This window comes from Bufo bufo, chromosome 3 (assembly GCF_905171765.1).
Source record: "Bufo bufo chromosome 3, aBufBuf1.1, whole genome shotgun sequence".
NCBI classification, from domain to species: Eukaryota; Metazoa; Chordata; class Amphibia; order Anura; family Bufonidae; genus Bufo; species Bufo bufo.
The window spans coordinates 265,856,151-265,877,553 of record NC_053391.1 but is presented as its reverse complement, the minus strand read 5'-3'; the positions used below and the strand labels follow the sequence as shown (position 1 = coordinate 265,877,553).

Sequence of the window (21,403 nt, the reverse complement as noted above, 5' to 3'; positions counted from 1 at the left end):
AAGTTTGCGGCGGGCCCCATTCACTTTAATGGCAGGCGAACCTGAAAAACCTCCAGGTCATATTTGCAGCCACCAAATACTTACTAGAAGTGCACAAATAGTCCCACAACATAGACAGTGACATACTAGAGGGGGATCAATGACAAAAATTCCCCCAAAAAATATGTATTTTAATCACGGGCCATTTTTATGCGTCTTAAAGGGAAATTCACAAAAATGTGCCCTGCTGGAGCCTAGAAAATTTTTATTGTAGGCCACGGGAGTACAGGCTCTAAAAATTTGGCATTCACCTGACATAAAATAAATTGTGATTATGTGGCTCGAGGTACATTATGCGGTCACTGAATAACAATTTTTTTGTAGCCCACTGGAGTACAGGCCCCAAACATTAGGCATTCACCATACAGAAAAGATCAAGTGATTATGTGGCTTGAGGTATATTAGACGGTCATTGGATAACAATTTTACTGCAGGCCAGTGGAGTACAAGCCCCAAACATTAGGCATTCACTGGATGACGTATATTGACATGCGCAGTTACTCTATGGGCACGCTGAGGGTTGCACGAGTCCCGATCATGGGAAGCCTACACAGGTGAGCCAGATAGGCGCATACACATTAAGTAAGTACAGCTGTGAGATTCTATTACTATTGGTTATAACTAGATTTGCTCCGTCGACTCTTCTCTTGATTGGGTGAACAACTTTGTGGGTGTGCATGTTTTTAAATATTTATATGTGGGCATTATAATTTTATTTAGCTTAGTGCTCTTTCTGTGTTATGCATGGTCTGGGCACCTATCCTATTTCTGATGGTCCTATTGAAGCTCCATCTGTGACTAAATGAGCTTCTATATTACCACCACTTACATGTTTGTTTGTCTGTAGAGGCCTTTTTACCCTTATAAACGCAAAATACAAATGTGATAGCACTCTGAAACCAGCATTCTGCCCTGCCTCTATGCTGGATGAGGCATTGGTGTACAATTTGGCCAAAGCGTAATAAGCCACTCACCACGTCAAGGTCGCCTCTATGGAGGGGTCCCTAACACTAGTTCCTACCTCTTTATGGGCCATGACAGCCACACAAAGTCCAGGGAATGCAGGTCAGCATGCACGCCAAGCACACTCTGCTTTTAACCCCGTCCGGTGCCATTACAGCTTTCATCGGATCCAGGGATGCAAGTACCAACATGCATGCTGAGCCCACCATATACTTCTCCTGGAGCCAAATGGCTACTGGTAGGTTCTATATAAGCAGACTCAGTTTTATACTGACTTTAAAACCAGCCTCCAGGACAGATTGACTGGTCAGGTGTGCATGACTTCATGGAGATCGCCACGCCTCCAATATATACTACAAAGAAAAATTGTGGGTGATTGAGTCAGCACAACCCTGTATGTGGTGCACATCACTATGGCGAAACACATATACAAACGCAAAATACAAATGTGATAGCACTCTGCAACCAGCATTCTGCCCTGCCTCTATGCTGGATGAGGCATTGGTGTACATTTTGGCCAAAGCGTAATAAGCCACTCACCACGTCAAGGTCGCCTCTATGGAGTGGTCCCTAACACTTTTTAAAGAACCAAATGCAACTAAAATGACATCAATTGTTTTTGTAATACAGTATTAAATGTTTTTTTTGTGATTTCTTCATTGACACAATTATTCAACCCCTTAAAGACTACCACTCTTAAGAACAGAGGTTCAATCAAGTGTTTTCGATCAGGTATTGAAAACACCTGTGGATGTCAAGGAGCAGCAATCAAGCATAATAAGCACCAATTAGGCAGATTTAAAAGGACTGTGATACTCAGCTCCTTCTAGACATTTACTGGTGTGTTTACAAACATGGTGAAGTCAAGAGAATGGTCCAGGAAGACAAGAGAAGAGGTGATTTCTCTTCACAGGAAGGGCAATGGCTATAAGAAGATTGCAAAGATGTTAAACATACCAAGAGACACCATAGGAAGCATCATTCGCAAATTAAAGGCAAAGGGCACTGTTGAAACGCTACCTGGTCGTGGCAGAAAGAAGATGCTGACTTCGACTGCTGTGCGCTACCTGAAGCGCAAAGTGGAGAAAAGTCCCCGTGTGACTGCTGAGGAGCTGAAAAAAGATTTGTCAGATGTGGGTACTGAAGTTTCAGCTCAGACAATAAGGCGCACACTGCGTAATGAAGGCCTCCATGCCAGAACTCCCAGGCGCACCCCCTTGCTGTCTCCAAAGAATAAGAAGAGTCGACTGCAGTATGCCAAAAGTCATGTGGACAAACCACAAAAGTGTTCTGTGGACTGATGAAACAAAATTAGAATTGTTTGGGCCCATGGATCAACGCTATGTTTGGAGGAGGAAGAACAAGGCCTGTGAAGAAAAGAACACCTTGCCTACTGTGAAGCATGGCGGGGGGTCAATCATGCTTTGGGGCTGTTTTGCTTCTACAGGTACAGGGAAGCTTCAGCGTGTGCAAGGTACCATGAATTCTCTTCAGTACCAGGAGATATTGGATGAAAATGTGATGCAGTCCGTCACAAACCTGAGGCTTGGGATACGTTGGACCTTTCAACAGGACAATGATCCCAAGCATACCTCCAAGTCCACTAGAGCATGGTTGCAGATTAAAGGCTGGAACATTTTGAAGTGGCCATCGCAGTCACCAGACTTAAATCCGATTGAGAACCTCTGGTGGGACTTAAAGAAAGCAGTTGCAGCGCGCAAGCCTAAGAATGTGACTGAACTGGAGGCTTTTGCCCATGAAGAATGGGCGAAGATACCCGTAGATCGCTGCAAGACACGTGTGTCAAGATATGCTTCACGTTTAAAAGCTGTTATAACTGGAAAAGGATGTTGTACTAAGTACTAAGATTGAATGTCACTTGGGGGTTGAATAAAACTGATAATGATGTGAGCACAGAAAAGACATTTGTGGTTATTTCATTATAAATGTTATGTTATATTTGTCTGACTTACAAGGGCCTCTTTGATTTAATTGTAAACAAGATGACTGAAATTATCAAAATCAATGTCAAACTGGCCAAAACACTCAATTTCAGTGGGGGTTGAATAATTTTGAACACAACTGTACTTCTCCTGGAGCCAAATGGCTACTGGTAGGTTCTATATAAGCAGACTCAGTTTTATACTGACTTTAAAACCAGCCTCCAGGACAGATTGACTGGTCAGGTGTGCATGACTTCATGGAGATCGCCACACCTCCAATATATACTACAAAGAAAAAATGTGGGTGATTGAGTCAGCACAACCCTGTACACTGCGTGCAGAATTATTAGGCAAATGAGTATTTTGACCACATCATCCTCTTTATGCATGTTGTCTTACTCCAAGCTGTATAGGCTCGAAAGCCTACTACCAATTAAGCATATTAGGTGATGTGCATCTCTGTAATGAGAAGGGGTGTAGTCTAATGACATCAACACCCTATATCAGGTGTGCATAATTATTAGGCAACTTCCTTTCCTTTGGCAAAATGGGTCAAAAGAAGGACTTGACAGGCTCAGAAAAGTCAAAAATAGTGAGATATTTTGCAGAGGGATGCAGCACTCTTAAAATTGCAAAGCTTCTGAAGCGTGATCATCGAACAATCAAGCGTTTCATTCAAAATAGTCAACAGGGTCGCAAGAAGCGTGTGGAAAAACCAAGGCGCAAAATAACTGCCCATGAACTGAGAAAAGTCAAGCGTGCAGCTGCCAAGATGCCACTTGCCACCAGTTTGGCCATATTTCAGAGCTGCAACATCACTGGAGTGCCCAAAAGCACAAGGTGTGCAATACTCAGAGACATGGCCAAGGTAAGAAAGGCTGAAAGACAACCACCACTGAACAAGACACACAAGCTGAACCGTCAAGACAGGGCCAAGAAATATCTCAAGACTGATTTTTCTAAGGTTTTATGGACTGATGAAATGAGAGTGAGTCTTGATGGGCCAGATGGATGGGCCCGTGGCTGGATTGGTAAAGGGCAGAGAGCTCCAGTCCGACTCAGACGCCAGCAAGGTGGAGGTGGAGTACTGGTTTGGGCTGGTATCATCAAAGATGAGCTTGTAGGGCCTTTTCGGGTTGAGGATGGAGTCAAGCTCAACTCCCAGTCCTACTGCCAGTTTCTGGAAGACACCTTCTTCAAGCAGTGGTACAGGAAGAAGTCTGCATCCTTCAAGAAAAACATGATTTTCATGCAGGACAATGCTCCATCACACGCGTCCAAGTACTCCACAGCGTGGCTGGCAAGAAAGGGTATAAAAGAAGAAAATCTAATGACATGGCCTCCTTGTTCACCTGATCTGAACCCCATTGAGAACCTGTGGTCCATCATCAAATGTGAGATTTACAAGGAGGGAAAACAGTGCACCTCTCTGAACAGTGTCTGGGAGGCTGTGGTTGCTGCTGCACGCAATGTTGATGGTGAACAGATCAAAACACTGACAGAATCCATGGATGGCAGGCTTTTGAGTGTCCTTGCAAAGAAAGGTGGCTATATTGGTCACTGATTTGTTTTTGTTTTGTTTTTGAATGTCAGAAATGTATATTTGTGAATGTTGAGATGTTATATTGGTTTCACTGGTAAAAATAAATAATTGAAATGGGTATATATTTGTTTTTTGTTAAGTTGCCTAATAATTATGCACAGTAATAGTCACCTGCACACACAGATATCCCCTAAAATAGCTAAAACTAAAAACAAACTAAAAACTACTTCCAAAAATATTCAGCTTTGATATTAATGAGTTTTTTTGGGTTCATTGAGAACGTGGTTGTTGTTCAATAATAAAATTAATCCTCAAAAATACAACTTGCCTAATAATTCTGCACTCCCTGTATGTGGTGCACATCACTATGGTGAAATACATATACAAACGCAAAATACAAATGTGATAGCACTCTGCAACCAGCATTCTGCCCTGCCTCTATGCTGGATGAGGCATTGGTGTACATTTTGGCCAAAGCGTAATAAGCCACTCACCACGTCAAGGTCGCCTCTATGGAGTGGTCCCTAACACTAGTTCCTACCTGTTTATGGGCCATGACAGCCACACAAAGTCCAGGGAATGCAGGTCAGTATGCACGCCAAGCACACTCTGCTTTTAACCCCGTCCGGTGCCATTACAGCTTTTATCGGATCCAGGGATGCAAGTACCAACATGCATGCTGAGCCCACCATATACTTCTCCTGGAGCCAAATGGCTACTGGTAGGTTCTATATAAGCAGACTCAGTTTTATACTGACTTTAAAACCAGCCTCCAGGACAGATTGACTGGTCAGGTGTGCATGACTTCATGGAGATCGCCACGCCTCCAATATATACTACAAAGAAAAATTGTGGGTGATTGAGTCAGCACAACCCTGTATGTGGTGCACATCACTATGGCGAAATACATATACAAACGCAAAATACAAATGTGATAGCACTCTGCAACCAGCATTCTGCCCTGCCTCTATGCTGGATGAGGCGTTGGTGTACATTTTGGCCAAAGCGTAATAAGCCACTCACCACGTCAAGGTCGCCTCTATGGAGTGGTCCCTAACACTAGTTCCTACCTGTTTATGGGCCATGACAGCCACACAAAGTCCATGGAATGCAGGTCAGCATGCACGCCAAGCACACTCTGCTTTTAACCCGTCCGGTGCCATTACAGCTTTCATCGGATCCAGGGATGCAAGTACCAACATGCATGCTGAGCCCACCATATACTTCTCCTGGAGCCAAATGGCTACTGGTAGGTTCTATATAAGCAGACTCAGTTTTATACTGACTTTGAAACCAGCCTCCAGGACAGATTGACTGGTCAGGTGTGCATGACTTCATGGAGATCGCCACGCCTCCAATATATACTACAAAGAAAAAATGTGGGTGATTGAGTCAGCACAACCCTGTATGTGGTGCACATCACTATGGCGAAATAGAGGCGTGGCGATCATGCCTAAACAGTGTTATCCTGCTGTCAGCCTCTATATTGTGTCGATTGTGCTCCCCAATGCCCCCAGATACTATACTGCTGAAAAATAATGCCCCCTAAAATACTACCCTTAAAAATAATGCCTATATAGTGCCTCTAGTATAGTAATAATGCCCCATAGTACCTCCTGCAATAATGTCCCCTATAGTACCCTTAGTAATAATAAGGTCCCCTTAAATTCATCCATAGTGCCCCAGTAGTAAAATGCCTAATTTTCTTTAGTAATGACCGCTATAGTGCAAATGTATTTAAAAAATGCTCCCTGCAGTGCCCCAGTATTAAAATGTCCCCAGTGCCTCCAATAATAGTCCCATAGTGCCCCTAGTATTAACAATGCCTCTAGTGATGCCCCCTGTAGCACCCCAGTATTAAAAGTCACCAGTAATGTCCCATAGTCTGTCCTCTGTATTTGAAATTCCCCCACAATGCACCCCTAGTAATTTCCACCAGTAATGGCCCCACAGAGCTCCACTCAGCTATGCATCCCCCCCCCCCCCCCCAACAGAGCACTGTCCCCAAGTGGCCAGGGAAGGAAAAAAGAAACAAATTCTCAGAGTCCCATTCCCCATCATTAGTGATGCAGGCTACAAGCCTCCTCCGCCCCACCGCAGAGGAATTTTGTGCATGGTTAGTGGCATCTCTGACTCCATCCAACACATGTCTGTAAAGGACATGCTCAATATTACCCAGTCCCTTTAGTGCCCCCACACAGTAGTTATGTCCACCAAAGACATGTTTGGATGGAAATTATATTCATTGTTACCAAACATGCAGGAGAATGTAGTACCACATACCTATTTCATACAGTAGTGTATCTTCTGATTAAACACTCCATACCCACCATCTTCTCAATTCAGACAAAATTATCATGATGAATTCTAGTGAGCTTGTCTGCTCTGCAGAGTTTGCCACACAGACATATTAGTTTATTGACTTTTCTATCATCACCCCTCCGGGTGGCTCTATCTTCCTTCTACACCCAATATTATGCCCCCAAATTCTATACTGCAAAAAAAATAGTGCTATACAGATATAACCCCCTGTTCCATAATAATAAACCACAAACCCCCAACCAGTAAATATAATGTTCTCACAGAGTGTTCTCTTTATTATCAGTGACCCCAGACACCTGGTTGGGTAAGAAGCACATTAGTAACTTAGTAACATAGCTTATAAGGCTGAAAAAAGACATCTGTCCATCTAGTTCAGCCTGTTATCCTGCAAGTTGATCCAGAGGAAGGCAAAAAACAAACAAACAGTGAGGTAGAAGCCAATTTTCCCCACTTTAGGGGAATGTAATAAGACTATAAAAACCAATAGATGGCGCTATGGAGTTATGAATAGCGCCCTCTATTGGTTTTACAGTCTAATCACAAGACAAATATTCTTGTCAGAAGACTATGAAACCAATAGAGGGCGCTATTGAGTTATGAACAGCGCCCTTTATTGCGCCCTTTATTGGTTTTACAGTCTTATGACAAGTCTAATATTCTTGTCAGAAGACTATAAAACCAATAGAGGGCGCTGTTCATAACTCAATAGCGCCCTCTATTAGTTTCATAGTCTTCTGACAAGAATATTAGACTTGTCATAAGACTGTAAAACCAATAGAGGGCGCTGTTCATAACTCCATAGCGCCCTCTATTGGTTTTCATAGTCTTATGACAACCGAAAAACAAGGCAGATTCTGCTCATTAGACTTCCATTATACTCGGGTGCTCGGCCGAGCACACGAATATAGCAATGTGTTTGGGCCGAATACTTTGGTGCTCGCTCATCACTAATAGCCTGTAATATTATTACACTCCAGAAATACATCCAGGCCCCTCTTGAACTCTTTTAGTGAACTCACCATCGCCACCTCCTCAGGCAGAGAGTTCCATAGTCTCACTGCCCTTGCAGTAAAGAATCCTCTTCTATGTTTAAATAAGTCAATTTCCAGATGCTATAAAGATTCTGTTTATGGCCTATTTTCTAAAATATAACCTTTTTTTTCTAATTAAAAAATAAACGAAGAAAAAGAAAAAAGTGTGTATGCTTATTTTTTCAAAAAGCCCTTTTAGCGATAATAAAAACATTGAAAGCACATCAGTGTAATTATTCCTTTTTTCACAGACTTTTAGAGGTACCGGTGTTTAGGATCAATTCTGTGTCTAAACAGTAGATGTGTTATCCTTCACACTATCTTTGTTATCAGAAAATGTATTATTATGTCATTTTACATTGTTTATATATATCACACACAGAAAGTGCCTGTTATGTTGAAGAGTATATCTACTGAAAGATTTAATAGCTGTCTCTTACTTTATCACAAATGGATAACGATGTTGATTATTATTCCTTATATTAGTAACAATAGTATCTTATAATATATGTATCTATGATACATAGGAGATACATAGGAGAGATTTGCACTTGCGATCTAGCAAGTAGCCAATTATAAGAGATATAAGAGATTGTTACTAATATAAGGAATAATAATTAACATCATGCTTTGAATGTTTTTATTATCACTAAAAAGGCTTTTTCAAAAAATAAGCATACACACTATTTTTTATTTATTTTTTAATTATCAAAAATAAAGGTTGCATTTTAGAAAATAGGCCATTAACAGAATCTATATAGCCTTTGGCTATTTACTTATTAATGCTTAAAAAATATTCTGGGCCAAAAAATAGGTCTTTACTTCTAAAAACTCTTCTATGTTTCTGTACAAACATTCTTTCCTCCAGACGTAGAGGATGTCCCCTCGTCACATTCCTGGGGATAGATAGATGATGGAAGAGATCTCTGTACTGACCCCTGATATATTTATGCATAGTTATTAGATGTCCCATCAGTCGTATTTTTCCTAAAGTGAATAACCCTAATTTTGATAATTTTTCAGGGTACTGTAGTCCACTTATTCCAGTTATTACTTTAGTTGCCCTCCTCTGAACCCTCTCCAGCTTTGTTATGGTTGTCTTGTTCAAAGAAGCCCAGAACTGTACACGGTACTCCAGGTGTGGTCTAACTAGGGATCTATAAAGTGGCAGGACAAGGTTCTCATCACGGGCATCTATGTCCCTTTTGATGCAACACATTATCTTATTGGCCTTGGCAGCAGCTGCCTGACACTGGTTTCTACAGCTTAGTTTGCTGTTCACTAAAATTTCTCGGTCCTTTTCAATGTCAGTTAGGCCTCATGCACACAGCCGTTGTTTTGGTGGCTCGGATGTGGACCCATTCACTTCAATGGGGTCGCAAAAGATGCGGACTGCACTCCATGTGCTTTCCGCATCCGTTGCTCCGTTCCGTGGTCCGCAAAAAAATATATAACCTGTCCTATTCTTGTCCACGCTTTGCGGACAAGAATAGGCAGTTATAGTAAAGGCTGTCCATGCCGTTCCGCAAAATTGCAGAATGTACACAGACGCCATCCATGTTTTGCGGATCTGCGATTTGCAGACCGCAAAACACACAACGGTTGTGTGCATGTAGCCTATCCCAGTGTTTTACTATTTAGTATGTACTGGTGTATTTTCCATTCTCTTTTGCATAACTTTACATTCAGGAGCAAAAAGGCACAATCAGGGCAGCAAGACACCTTGGGGCCACCAAGGTGCCTGTTGACATGGTACAGCATGTTTGGTTTTTGGCAAAGAAGAATCTTTGACTCAGCAAAAAGCACCTGGTGGCACAGAGGGCACATAGCTGCACCAAAGAGCACATGGAAGCAAAAAGTCTTTGCTGCCATGTTCAGTGCTCGTTGCTGCCAAGCCTTCCATATCATTTCAGTAAGAATAGATGGTGCCAGACAGCAAAGACCACATGGCAAGGAACAGCCATGTGATAGAGAGGGCTCAGAGGGGAAAGTTAAAGGGAGCCTGTCACCAGGATTTGGGGTATAGAGCTGAGGACATGGGTTGCTAGGTGGCCGCTAGTACATCTGCAATACCCAGTCCCCATAGCTCTGTGTGCTTTTATTCTGTAAAAAAAAAAGATTTGATACATATGCAAATTAACATAAAAGAGTCATATCTTACTTGTGTGACCAGAGAAGAGTCATATTTTCAAGCTCTGACTCATCTCAGGTTAATTTGCATATGTATCAAATCGGGTTTTTTACACAATAAAAACACACAGAGCTATGGAGACTGGGTATTGCAGATGTGCTAGCGGCCATCTAGCAACCCATGTCCTCAGCTCTATACCCAAAATCCCGGTGACAGGTTCCCTTTAATAGCAAAAAAGGGTATCATTTAGATTTTTTTTGCATCAGTAGGGTTCTACAACAATTGGTGTGGTGGAGGCAGCTAAACAAACCACTGGAACAGTCACCTTTTCTAAGCTCACCTGAGGGACGAGTTCCTCTCTAGTTCTCCCTGAAAGTCAGTAAATGGCAGAAAAGAACAAGCCCCACCTTAACCTGCAGAACTGTTTGCAGGACCAGGTCAGGATCATCACTTCTCACTGTTCTGCGAACCTGCTAAAATGTTATCAAACAGTTTCCCAGAAATGGAGAGAACCAGCTGGATCCCACACTTGTATTGATTGTCTGTTCAACTGATAACACCACCAATATTGTAGTTTCAGAAAAGCTTTTTAATTATTATACAACGTAAGTTAGGAGTGTTCAATGATACTGATGAAGAACATTTACAGTTGTTTCGTTATTTTTTTTATCAATTAATTGAGTAAATTGTATCTTCTCATCTTGACAGATTAAGTGTCGGAGGGCCTCCAGTAAGTGATAGATTAACAAGGTAACCTATATAAATTTTGACTGGTAAGGTATAAAGGGGTTTTCCGGTTACACAAAACAAAACAAATAACACCAGCATTCAGCCTTAAAGGGGTTGCCCAGACATACCCTTATTTTCACCCAGGCAGCCCCCCTGACTTGAGCATCGGAGCAGTTCATGCTCCGATGCTCTCCTTTGCCCTGTGGTAAATCGCGCAGGGCAAAGACATTTTGTTGAGTTCCGGTGACGAACCAGGCTCTCCATAGAGCTGCCAGGAAGCCAGGTGATGTCACCTGCACCGATGGGCAGGTTTTAGCACTGCCCTAGCCTGTAAAACGGCTAGGGCAGCGCTAAAGCCCGCCCATCAGAGCGAGTGACGTCACCTGGCTTACTGGCAGCTCTATGGAGAGCCTGGTTCGTCACCGGAAGCCTCCGCCCGGCAGTGTGTTATTGTAAATAAAAGATCGCTTGCCCTGCGCAGGCCAAGGGAGCGCATCAGAGCATGAAATGCTCCGATGCTAATATCAGAGGGGCTGCCTGGGTGAAATTATGGGTATGTCCGGGTTCAGAGCTGAACCCGGACAACCCCTTTAAGTCAGATAAAGTTCTGAGCGCATTTTGATTCCTCCAGCATAATTGCAAGCCGCACCCTGTGTTTACATACCAGCGTGTGATTTACAGGGAGCCTCTGTAAAATCACGTCTCTGCCTCTCCTTCCTCTCTCAGCTGGAACATCACAGATCCAAGCAGGGCCTGGCCACTTCATTAATATTCACTTCAGTATTTATGGGTTGGGGGAGGGTCACTCTTCCAGCACATAAACTTTAGAGTCCGGTGTTGGGCGACAAAAAAGGCCACAGCTACATGATGACATTTGTTGCAGCAATGTTCTGTGACATTTTGTATAATGATAGCCAATACTACGAATGTGACGAGACAGTCGCGACCTCTCCAGAAATCTAGTAACTACAACCTGTAATATTATTGCACTCCAGAAACACATCCGGGCCCCTCTTGAACTCTTTTAGTGAATTCACCATCACCACCTTCTCTGGCAGAGAGTTCCATACTGCTCTTACAATAAAGAATCCTCTTCTATGTGTAAGGGATCGCTCTCTCTCAGGCGGTTGCAATCACAGACTTCTTCGCAGACAACAGGATTTAGTGTCCAAACTGGTGCTTTATTGTGGCACTTCAGCACCCGCACAAACATCAGCATCAAAACAAACACCTACCCATCTGGGCTCTAACTAATGCAAAGTTCGGTTCCCTGACTCACCTCTAAGCACAGCTTATACACAGGGTCCCAAGGTGCAGGCCTTAGCAGATTTGCTCACGGAACACAAGTCCAGATAGGACCCAGAGACTCATTAGGCTTTTGTTTCCAAGTCCTCTCCACTGACTGACACACAGAGGGTTGGTTTTACCCCTCCTTGATTACAGCAGGCCTCACCTGCGATCACCACCGGCAAACGACAACACACATACTGGAAGGGTATGGACGGGCAGATCACACTACCAAACCTATCACCAGTCCAAATAAAATCCGGCCTAGAACAAACTGTAAACAAAACTGTCTCAGCAAAATATGCTTTGCTGAAACCCCTGCAGCTTCCTGGATTCTATTTATTTCACCCAGCTGAGGTATCTGGGTGGGATATACACGCCTTCCAGCACTTATACTGTTTACATCACCACATATGTTTGGATATAAACCTTCTTTCCGCTAGACACAGATGATGTTCCTAAACAAAGATGGTAACAGTAAAAAGAAAATTGCAACTTTTACCCAAAAAGATGGAAAGTAAAAAAAAAAAAATTCTGCCATAACGTTTACATTACTTTAAAACTTATTCTACAGATCTCAGTGAGATTTGAACCCCAGAACTTCTATACAGTAAACAGCTGCCATACCCACTTTTTTGTAGAAAAGCTTGGCTGTAACAGTGAGCAATAGTATTTTGGATCCCTGATCCAAGCCTGATTAAAGCCCTGCTGGAAAAACCCCACCCTAAGGTACAGCATCATTGCAGGCATCATGTCTATAGGGCAGAACACCACCCTGACAGGCTGATGATGATATATCTAGAGGACAGAGCCTTAAAAGCCTTGCTATGCCTCAAATAGAGATGTGATGTCATCAGGACAGTGAACCAAAAAAAAGTCATGTGACCACAATGGAGTGCACAAAAACAGGGCATTACAGACAAACAATCGCCATTAGCAAGTGTGTTGTTTCCTGTCAATTGATGCTGCAAAAAGCAAAACCGGAATACCCCTTTAACTAACATGTTTGCTGCATGGGTTTAAAAAGTAACAAAAGTTTAGCCAAAAATGTTTGAGATTTCATTATAGGCTAACAAATGATCTTCTCACGTGCAATACTTACAGTATATTGTTTCTCCATATTTTCTCTGTACTATAATTAGATTTTTTGTTTTTATGCTGAGGTATTATGCAAACATACTAAAGTGGATCAGAATGTTGTCTCAGAATTGGTCAAACTCTTTTTTTTTTTGTCAAACAGCCTTAAATCCGTAAAAAAAAAAAAATACTACAAGGCTGATAAAACACACAAAAGGAAATGTATAATAAATATCCAATTCATAAGTGCGAGTTGCATTGTAATCCAAGTTTTATGTTATTTTGTGTGAAATATCCACAGACGACTTAACATGAAGATTTTTGTTGGTGTCTAATAAAACATTCTAGAAGTACAATAATATTTAAAGCCATATGCACCACAATTAATTGGATTTAACAGGGCTACTTTCAAACAGGCATAATTTCACACTGAAATGTAGACCACAAAGTATTTAGAGATAACTATTTATTTGTTACTAAAAAGACAAAATGCACCATGGCTGGACGTATGTGAGAGAAGCTTCTGTGGGACCCACTCATCCTGTCAGAATTTAGTGCCATCCTGGTGATTCCTAGCTGTCTAGATGGCACCTCCCACCTTCGGTCCTCCTAGGATACCTTGAAGCCTTCCTCCCGACTTGGAACCAATATCAATACCAGTAATTAAATATGTGTGTCACTGAACAAATCACCAAGAATAATACACACATATAATGTTAATTCAATTTTTATTGTTTAAAAAGAAAAATTAGATACATATTAAAACAAAAATACATATAGTGGTAGCAGTGCAGGACAATACTGCGACAAGTATAAATCCACCATCCCTCCAACAACAGTAGCTCCTATGATTTGTTTTGCACAGTCAAATAGGAGATTATAAGCCACACTCTTAATACAGATCTTGTGTATCAAACACATAAAAAAGTATACATAGCTCACACATCTCATACCTTGACCTCATGCCACATCATATTGTCATACTCATTTATTTTCATTGGATATTAACTAAACATGGAGTCTCTAAAGGGCATGCTCCAAGTACATACAAAAAACACCAAGTTTTAACTTTGCATACAACATCCTCAGTGCAAAAGTAGCTGATAAAAATAGTAGGCATGAAACAAGCAAATACTGACCCGGAGTGGAGAGGGAATTATGGCACCAACCCGACGAGCGTTTCCCCTCGCTTCTTCAAGGGGCGTGTCCACTCCCCTTGAAGAAGCAAGGCGAAACGCGCGGTGGGATGGTGGATTTATACTTGTCGCAGTATTGTCCTGCACTGCTACCACTATATGTATTTCCGCTTTAATATGTATTTAATTTTTCTTTTTAAACAATAAAAATTGAATTAACATTATATGTGTGTATTATTCTTGGTGATTTGTTCAGTGACACACATATTTAATTACTGGTATTGATATTGGTTCCAAGTCAGGAGGAAGGCTTCAAGGTATCCTAGGAGGACCGAAGGTGGGAGGTGCCATCTAGACAGCTAGGAATCACCAGGATGGCACTAAATTCTGACAGGATGAGCGGGTCCCACAGAAGCTTCTCTCACATACGTCCAGCCATGGTGCATTTTGTCTTTTTAGTAACAAATAAATAGTTATCTCTAAATACTTAGTGGTCTACATTTCTTCCTCCCGACTTGCATCGCTTGTATCCCCCTTGGTGCACGTGTGAGCAACCAGTGCGGGCACCATATTGCCACAGACAGTCAGGAGCAGAGTGCATCTTCCACTGGAGAGTGGAAACATATATCCCACGACTGATCCTCTTTCAGATTACAGAGTGAGAGTGGGCCACTGTGCTGCACAGAAACGTAGTGGAAAAAGTCCGAACTTTCCATTGCTGCCAGTCTCATAGCTCGGAGCCATGGACATAGCTATAGGGGGTGCAAAGGTACCGGGCCTGAGGGGGCCCAAAGACCATTGTGCCGCATAAGAAGACACCAGTATTATAGAAAGGGCATGCTGGTCTAGTTACACCTCTGGCTGGAGGCAAGGGGTTAGGTCAAGAATTTTGCATGGGGGGGGACTACCTTTCAATTTTTGCCTCAGTCAGCAGGATGGCAATGTGCTTCCTTGCCCCTGGCCACAAAGCACTAAGGGAAGGGGGGCCCAAGCTGAACTCCTCCAGGGCCCATGAGACTTTCGTAATGCCCCTGCTTACAAGCATTTATATTGTGTTCAGGAGAGAACTGCAGGGAAGCTTGAGTCTGGACCACAATACTTAGGTGTGTGGTCACTATTAATATCGCTATACAAACGTTTTAGGAGAATATTTTTACTGTCTCTGTTAAGCTCTGCACTTGCTCTGCACTATCGCTCCTTGTTTCTGCACTGTGCCTTCAAGGAACCACATGTCTTTTCACGATATTTCACTTCATTGCTGAAGTGCCACAGTACTCCACATTTTTTGAATAGAGTATTATTGTACTGAGTGTTGAGCTCTACCATGAGTCCTACTAAATTGCAGATATGACATCAGCTGCAAGAGTTCGTTAGGGTGGAGTCAGAGGAAAAAACGGAAATGCCTACATGTGCATGAGGCCTAAGGTAGATGTGTGTTTATTGTGACAAGATCTACAGAATTTTAGAGAGAGGGTGCAGCCTGCTGAGGAGTATATCTTGCATGTGGAGGACCGCAGTAATCCTATGCTTAAAAACATTCAGGATCCCATGTCTGAACCTGATTATATGAAATATAAATCCAACGATTTAGAGAATAGGCGTAGGCATAACAATATCAGAATTATTAATCTACCAGAAAGGGCAGAGGGCTGGTCCCCAGATGAATTTGTGAAGTGATGGATTAAAGACTTTCTAGATTGTTGTAGAACGGGCGCACCGTGTGCTTGCACTCCCTCCACCTTCAGAAGCCCCTCCACGACCACTATTGGTGAGAATGCCTAATTGTAAAGACTGGGACAAAATCTTACAATTAGCAAAGTAAATGCAAGATATACAGTCGTGGCCAAAAGTTTTGAGAATTACATAAATATTGGAAATTGGAAAAGTTGCTGCTTAAGTTTTTATAATAGCAATTTGCATATACTCCAGAATGTTATGAAGAGTGATCAGATGAATTGCATAGTCCTTCTTTGCCATGAAAATTAACTTAATCCCCAAAAAAACATTCCACTGCATTTCATTGCTGTCATTAAAGGACCTGCTGAGATCATTTCAGTAATCATCTTGTTAACTCAGGTGAGAATGTTGACGAGCACAAGGCTGGAGATCATTAAGTCAGGCTGATTGGGTTAAAATGGCAGACTTGAAATCTTAAAAAGAGGGTGATGCTTGAAATCATTGTTCTTCCATTGTTAACCATGGTGACCTGCAAAGAAACGCGTGCAGCCATCATTGCGTTGCATAAAAATGGCTTCACAGGCAAGGATATTGTGGCTACTAAGATTGCACCTCAATCAACAATTTATAGGATCATCAAGAACTTCAAGGAAAGAGCTTCAATTCTTGTTAAGAAGGCTTCAGGGCGTCCAAGAAAGTCCAGCAAGCGCCAGGATCGTCTCCTAAAGAGGATTCAGCTGCGGGATCGGAGTGCCACCAGTGCAGAGCTTGCTCAGGAATGGCAGCAGGCAGGTGTGAGCGCATCTGCACGCACAGTGAGGCGAAGACTTTTGGAAGATGGCCTGGTGTCAAGAAGGGCAGCAAAGAAGCCACTTCTCTCCAAAAAAAACATCAGGGACAGATTGATCTTCTGCAGAAAGTATGGTGAATGGACTGCTGAGGACTGGGGCAAAGTCATATTCTCCGATGAAGCCTCTTTCCTATTGTTTGGGGCATCTGGAAAAAGGCTTGTCCGGAGAAGAAAAGGTGAGCGCTACCATCAGTCCTGTGACATGCCAACAGTAAAGCATCCTGAGACCATTCATGTGTGGGGTTGCTTCTCATCCAAGGGAGTGGGCTCACTCACAATTTTGCCCAAAAACACAGCCATGAATAAAGAATGGTACCAAAACACCCTCCAACAGCAACTTCTTCCAACAATCCAACAACAGTTTGGTGAAGAACAATGCATTTTCCAGCACGATGGAGCACCGTGCCATAAGGCAAAAGTGATAACTAAGTGGCTCGGGAACCGAAACGTTGACATTTTGGGTCCATGGCCTGGAAACTCCCCAGATCTTAATCCCATTGAGAACTTGTGGTCAATCCTCAAGAGGCGGGTGGACAAACAAAAACCCACAAATTCTGACAAACTTCAAGAAGTGATTATGAAAGAATGGGTTGCTATCAGTCAGGAATTGGCCCAGAAGTTGATTGAGAGCATGCCCAGTCGAATTGCAGAGGTCCTGAAAAAGAAGGGCCAACACTGCAAATACTGACTCTGTCATGGTCTTACCTGCTTGGTGCTCTCCTTCGTTTGACATGTGCTGGCGGCCATCTTGGGTTCTGGGTTTCTTGTAGCCTTCCACCCTGCGGCTCCTCCTTCCCCTGGGAGGAGCTGGATGCCTAGCTCATATATATAGGAGGTCTGTGGCTTCAGTTCCCTGCTTGGTCCCCCTGTGTTCACATGCTTCTAGACTGCTGCTGCTTCTGGTTCCTGATCCTGGCTTCGTCTGACTACCCTGCTGGTTCCTGATCCTGGCTTCGTCTGACTACCCTGCTGGTTCCTGATCCTGGCTTCGTCTGACTACCCTGCTGGTTCCTGATCCTGGCTTCGTCTGACTACCCTTCTGGTTCCTGACCTCTGGCTTCGTCTGACTACCCTTCTGGTTCCTGACCTCTGGCTTCGCAAAGACTCTGCTCGGTTTCACCATCCGTTTGGACTTTTGCTTTACAGCTTTATTTTCAATAAAGCCTTCTATTTTCACTTATCTCTTGTTGTACGTCTGGTTCATGGTTCCGTGACAGACTCTTTGCATAAATGTCATGTAATTGTCGATTAAAAGCCTTTGAAACGTATGAAGTGCGTGTAATTATATTTCACTACATCACAGAAACAACTGAAACAAAGATCTAAAAGCAGTTTAGCAGCAAATTTTGTGAAAACTAATATTTGTGTCATTCTCAAAACTTTTGGCCACGACTGTAGACCATGGTAACATCAAAATCTGTACATTCCCTAATTTTTTTTCTGGAGTTGCAGAAGCAGAGGGCCACCTTCATGGAAGTAAAGTGATGGCTGAGAGAGCAGAATATTTTATAATCCAGTGTATATCCAGCAAGATTATGTATTGTCAACAGAGACCAGACCATCTTCTTCAATTGTCTAAGTGAAGCCTCTGAGTGGTTGTGACCATTGGTGCACCGACAGGGGTGGTCCAGCGGGTCTGGACCCCTTCCCCCCCAGAACAACCAGCGAATATTTTTATATTTTTTTATCTCTCAGGGCCGCACCACCGATCACCACAGGCGGCGTGGCCCTGGTTCTAGTTGCCGGCGGTGGTGGTGGGGCAGTTAGGAGATGAGCGCTTCCATTGTGGAAGCACTCATCTCCATATTCATTTGTATCGCCGTCCTCAGGACAGCGATACATATGGCTGTGCTGCGGCGGGGCAGGGGAGGGAGAGGCGTCTCCCTTCCCTGTTCTTCCTGCTCCAAATTACTCCAGTGACACAAGTAAATCTTCTTGAATAGTGATTTTTTTTTTTTTATGCGGCTAAGGCTACTTTCACACTAGCGTTCAGAGCGGATCCGTCTGATGTTTCATCAGACGGATCCGCTCCTATAATGCAGACGTTTGCATCCGTTCAGAACGGATCCGTCTGCATTATAACTTAGAAAAATTTCTAAGTGTGAAAGTAGCCTGAACGGATCCGTTCAGACTTTACATTGAAAGTCAATGGGGGACGGATCCGCTTGAAGATTGAGCCATATGGTGTCATCTTCAAGTGGATCCGTCCCCATTGACTTCCATCCCCATTGACAAGTCTCGACGGATCCGCTCGCCTCCGCACGGCCAGGCGGACACCCGAACGCTGCAAGCAGCGTTCAGGTGTCCGCTCACTGAGCGGAGCGGAGGCTGAACGCTGGCAGACTGATCCGCCTCCACTGAGAATGCATTAGGGCCGGACGGATGCGTTCGGGGCCGCTTGTGAGCCCCTTCAAACGGAGCTCACGAGCGGACACCCGAACGCTAGTGTGAAAGTAGCCTTAGTTGTGACGTTTCGGCCAACACTGCCTTTTTTAAACTGGTGCAGCTTTTTGAGGAACTTGAAAAACAATGGCACCTTCCGGCAGTGCAGCAGCACATTTGGCAAGACTCAGCCATCGTTTTTCAAGTTTTTCAAGTTCCTCAAAATGCGGCACCATTTTGAAAAAGGCCGTGTTGGCCGAAACGTAGCCGCATAAAAAAAAAAAATCACTATTCAAGAAGATTTACTTGTGTCACTGGAGTAATTTTAAGCTATACTTAACAGGGTAGGAACCCTAATTAACACTAATGCGGCCTATCAAAGGCTGGCTCAGGCGGTGCAATGACATCATTATCATTGCGCCGCCTGAGCCGGGCAGCACACAGTGGGGGACACAGGCCGGAAGATGCCTGCATCGCATCACTGCTGATGAAGGTAAGTATTAGTGTTTTTTTGGGGGGGGGGGAGCTGGCACTATGGGGGCATCTGGCATTTCTTACAGCCCCTTTTTTTTTGTGGTGGCACTCTGGGGGCATTTATTTCTTGCCCATTTTGGGGGGGCACTATGGGGGCATTTCTTACTGGCAAATTATGGGGGGGCACTATGGGGGAGAGGAGCATTATGGGGGCATCTGGGGACTCTAAAGGGGCTTTTTTATTGGTACATTATGGGGGGCACTATAAGGGAGAGCGGCACTATGGGGCATCTGGCACTATAGGGGCATTATTTGGGGCACTATGGGGAAGTGGGGGCTCTAAAGGGGCCTTTTTTATTGGCACATTTTGGGAGGCACTATAGGGGAGAGCGGCACTATGGGGAATTATTTGGGGCACTATGGGGGAGTGGAGCACTATTGGGGCATCTGGTGGCACTAAGGGAAATTTTTTACTTACACATTATGGGGGGAGAGAAGCACTATAGGGGCATCTGCCGGGGGCACTAAGAAGGGTCTTTTTTTTTTACTGGCATATTATAGGGGACACTTTGGGGAAGGGGGAGAGGAGCACTATGAGGGCATTTACTGGGGCACTATATGGGGGTATTTTATACTGGCATACATTATGGGAAAATTAGCTCAACTGCGGGCACTAAGCGGGGGTATTTCATGTACTGTCATATTATAAGGAGAATTATTACTACTAGGGGGTATTATGGGGAGCTTTACTACTACTGGGGGGCTATGAGGAACATGATCACTAGTATGGGCACTATAGGGACATTATTACTACTAAGTATGCTCTGGCAGAGAATTATTTCTATTGGTGGGATTTTGGGGAGGACTGTTACTTTGGGGGGGCACCCTGGCACAGTATCAGCTTAGCACAATTATTTTTTGGGGACATTATCTTTATACTATTAGCGTCTGGGCGCAGTTATTTTTTAGAGCACTGTGTGCCAATAATTGTTGAAGGGGGCACTATCTGTGTGGTAGTAGTATTTCCAGGGGGATTGTTTCTGCAGTATAGAATTGGGGTGGCAGGAAAGGGTGTTCAGAAGATGTGAAGATGATGGAAATGTGGGAAACTAATGTCTGTTTGTCAATCTCTGCAGAGACGGGAGATGGCTGAAAAATCATCATGGCGGTCTGGTCTGAATGGAGAGGATGAGGAAAGAGAACATCTACAACAAATGTGACATCACTGGATGTAAGAGGTATGTGGCACTATGTAGGAGAGGAGATGTTCTGGCTCCTCCCCCTGCCATTTGTAGAAGGAGGATTCAGAGCTGGGTGAGGACAGCCAAGGGGGGCAGCAGGCCACGGGCGGGTGGCAGATGTTGGGGGGAACCACAGGCCTTGGGCAGGATCTGGGGAGGGAGGAGAGCGGAGGAGCTTCCTGGCTGTAGCCTGTTGTTGTTTATTGTATAATATGAAGCAGGCCTCTCCATATGATGTGTAGAGACAGGCCTCAACAATAGAATTTCAACTGTACAGTCGTGGCCAAAAGTTTTGAGAATGACACAAATATTAGTTTTCACAAAGTTTGCTGCTAAACTGCTTTTAGATCTTTGTTTCAGTTGTTTCTGTGATGTAGTGAAATATAATTACACGCACTTCATACGTTTCAAAGGCTTTTATCGACAATTACATGACATTTATGCAAAGAGTCAGTATTTGCAGTGTTGGCCCTTCTTTTTCAGGACCTCTGCAATTCGACTGGGCATGCTCTCAATCAACTTCTGGGCCAATTCCTGACTGATAGCAACCCATTCTTTCATAATCACTTCTTGGAGTT

The 21,403-nt window shown here is 43.5% G+C and overlaps 1 protein-coding gene across 4 annotated transcripts in view; it reads left to right on the top strand.

Moving 5' to 3' along the window:
- Positions 1–21,403, top strand: part of DCAF6 (DDB1 and CUL4 associated factor 6) — a 1,234,054-nt gene that overhangs the window by 876,839 nt on the left and 335,812 nt on the right. For 2 of the 4 annotated variants that reach the window (XM_040424129.1, XM_040424127.1), the window contains one exon: positions 10,681–10,722. The exons of 1 other annotated variant lie outside the window; for it this stretch is intronic. In XM_040424129.1, the coding sequence (XP_040280063.1) occupies positions 10,681–10,722 (42 nt within the window). The remainder of the gene's footprint in view (positions 1–10,680; positions 10,723–21,403) is intronic. One more of the 4 variants, XM_040424130.1, reaches the window with a different exon arrangement.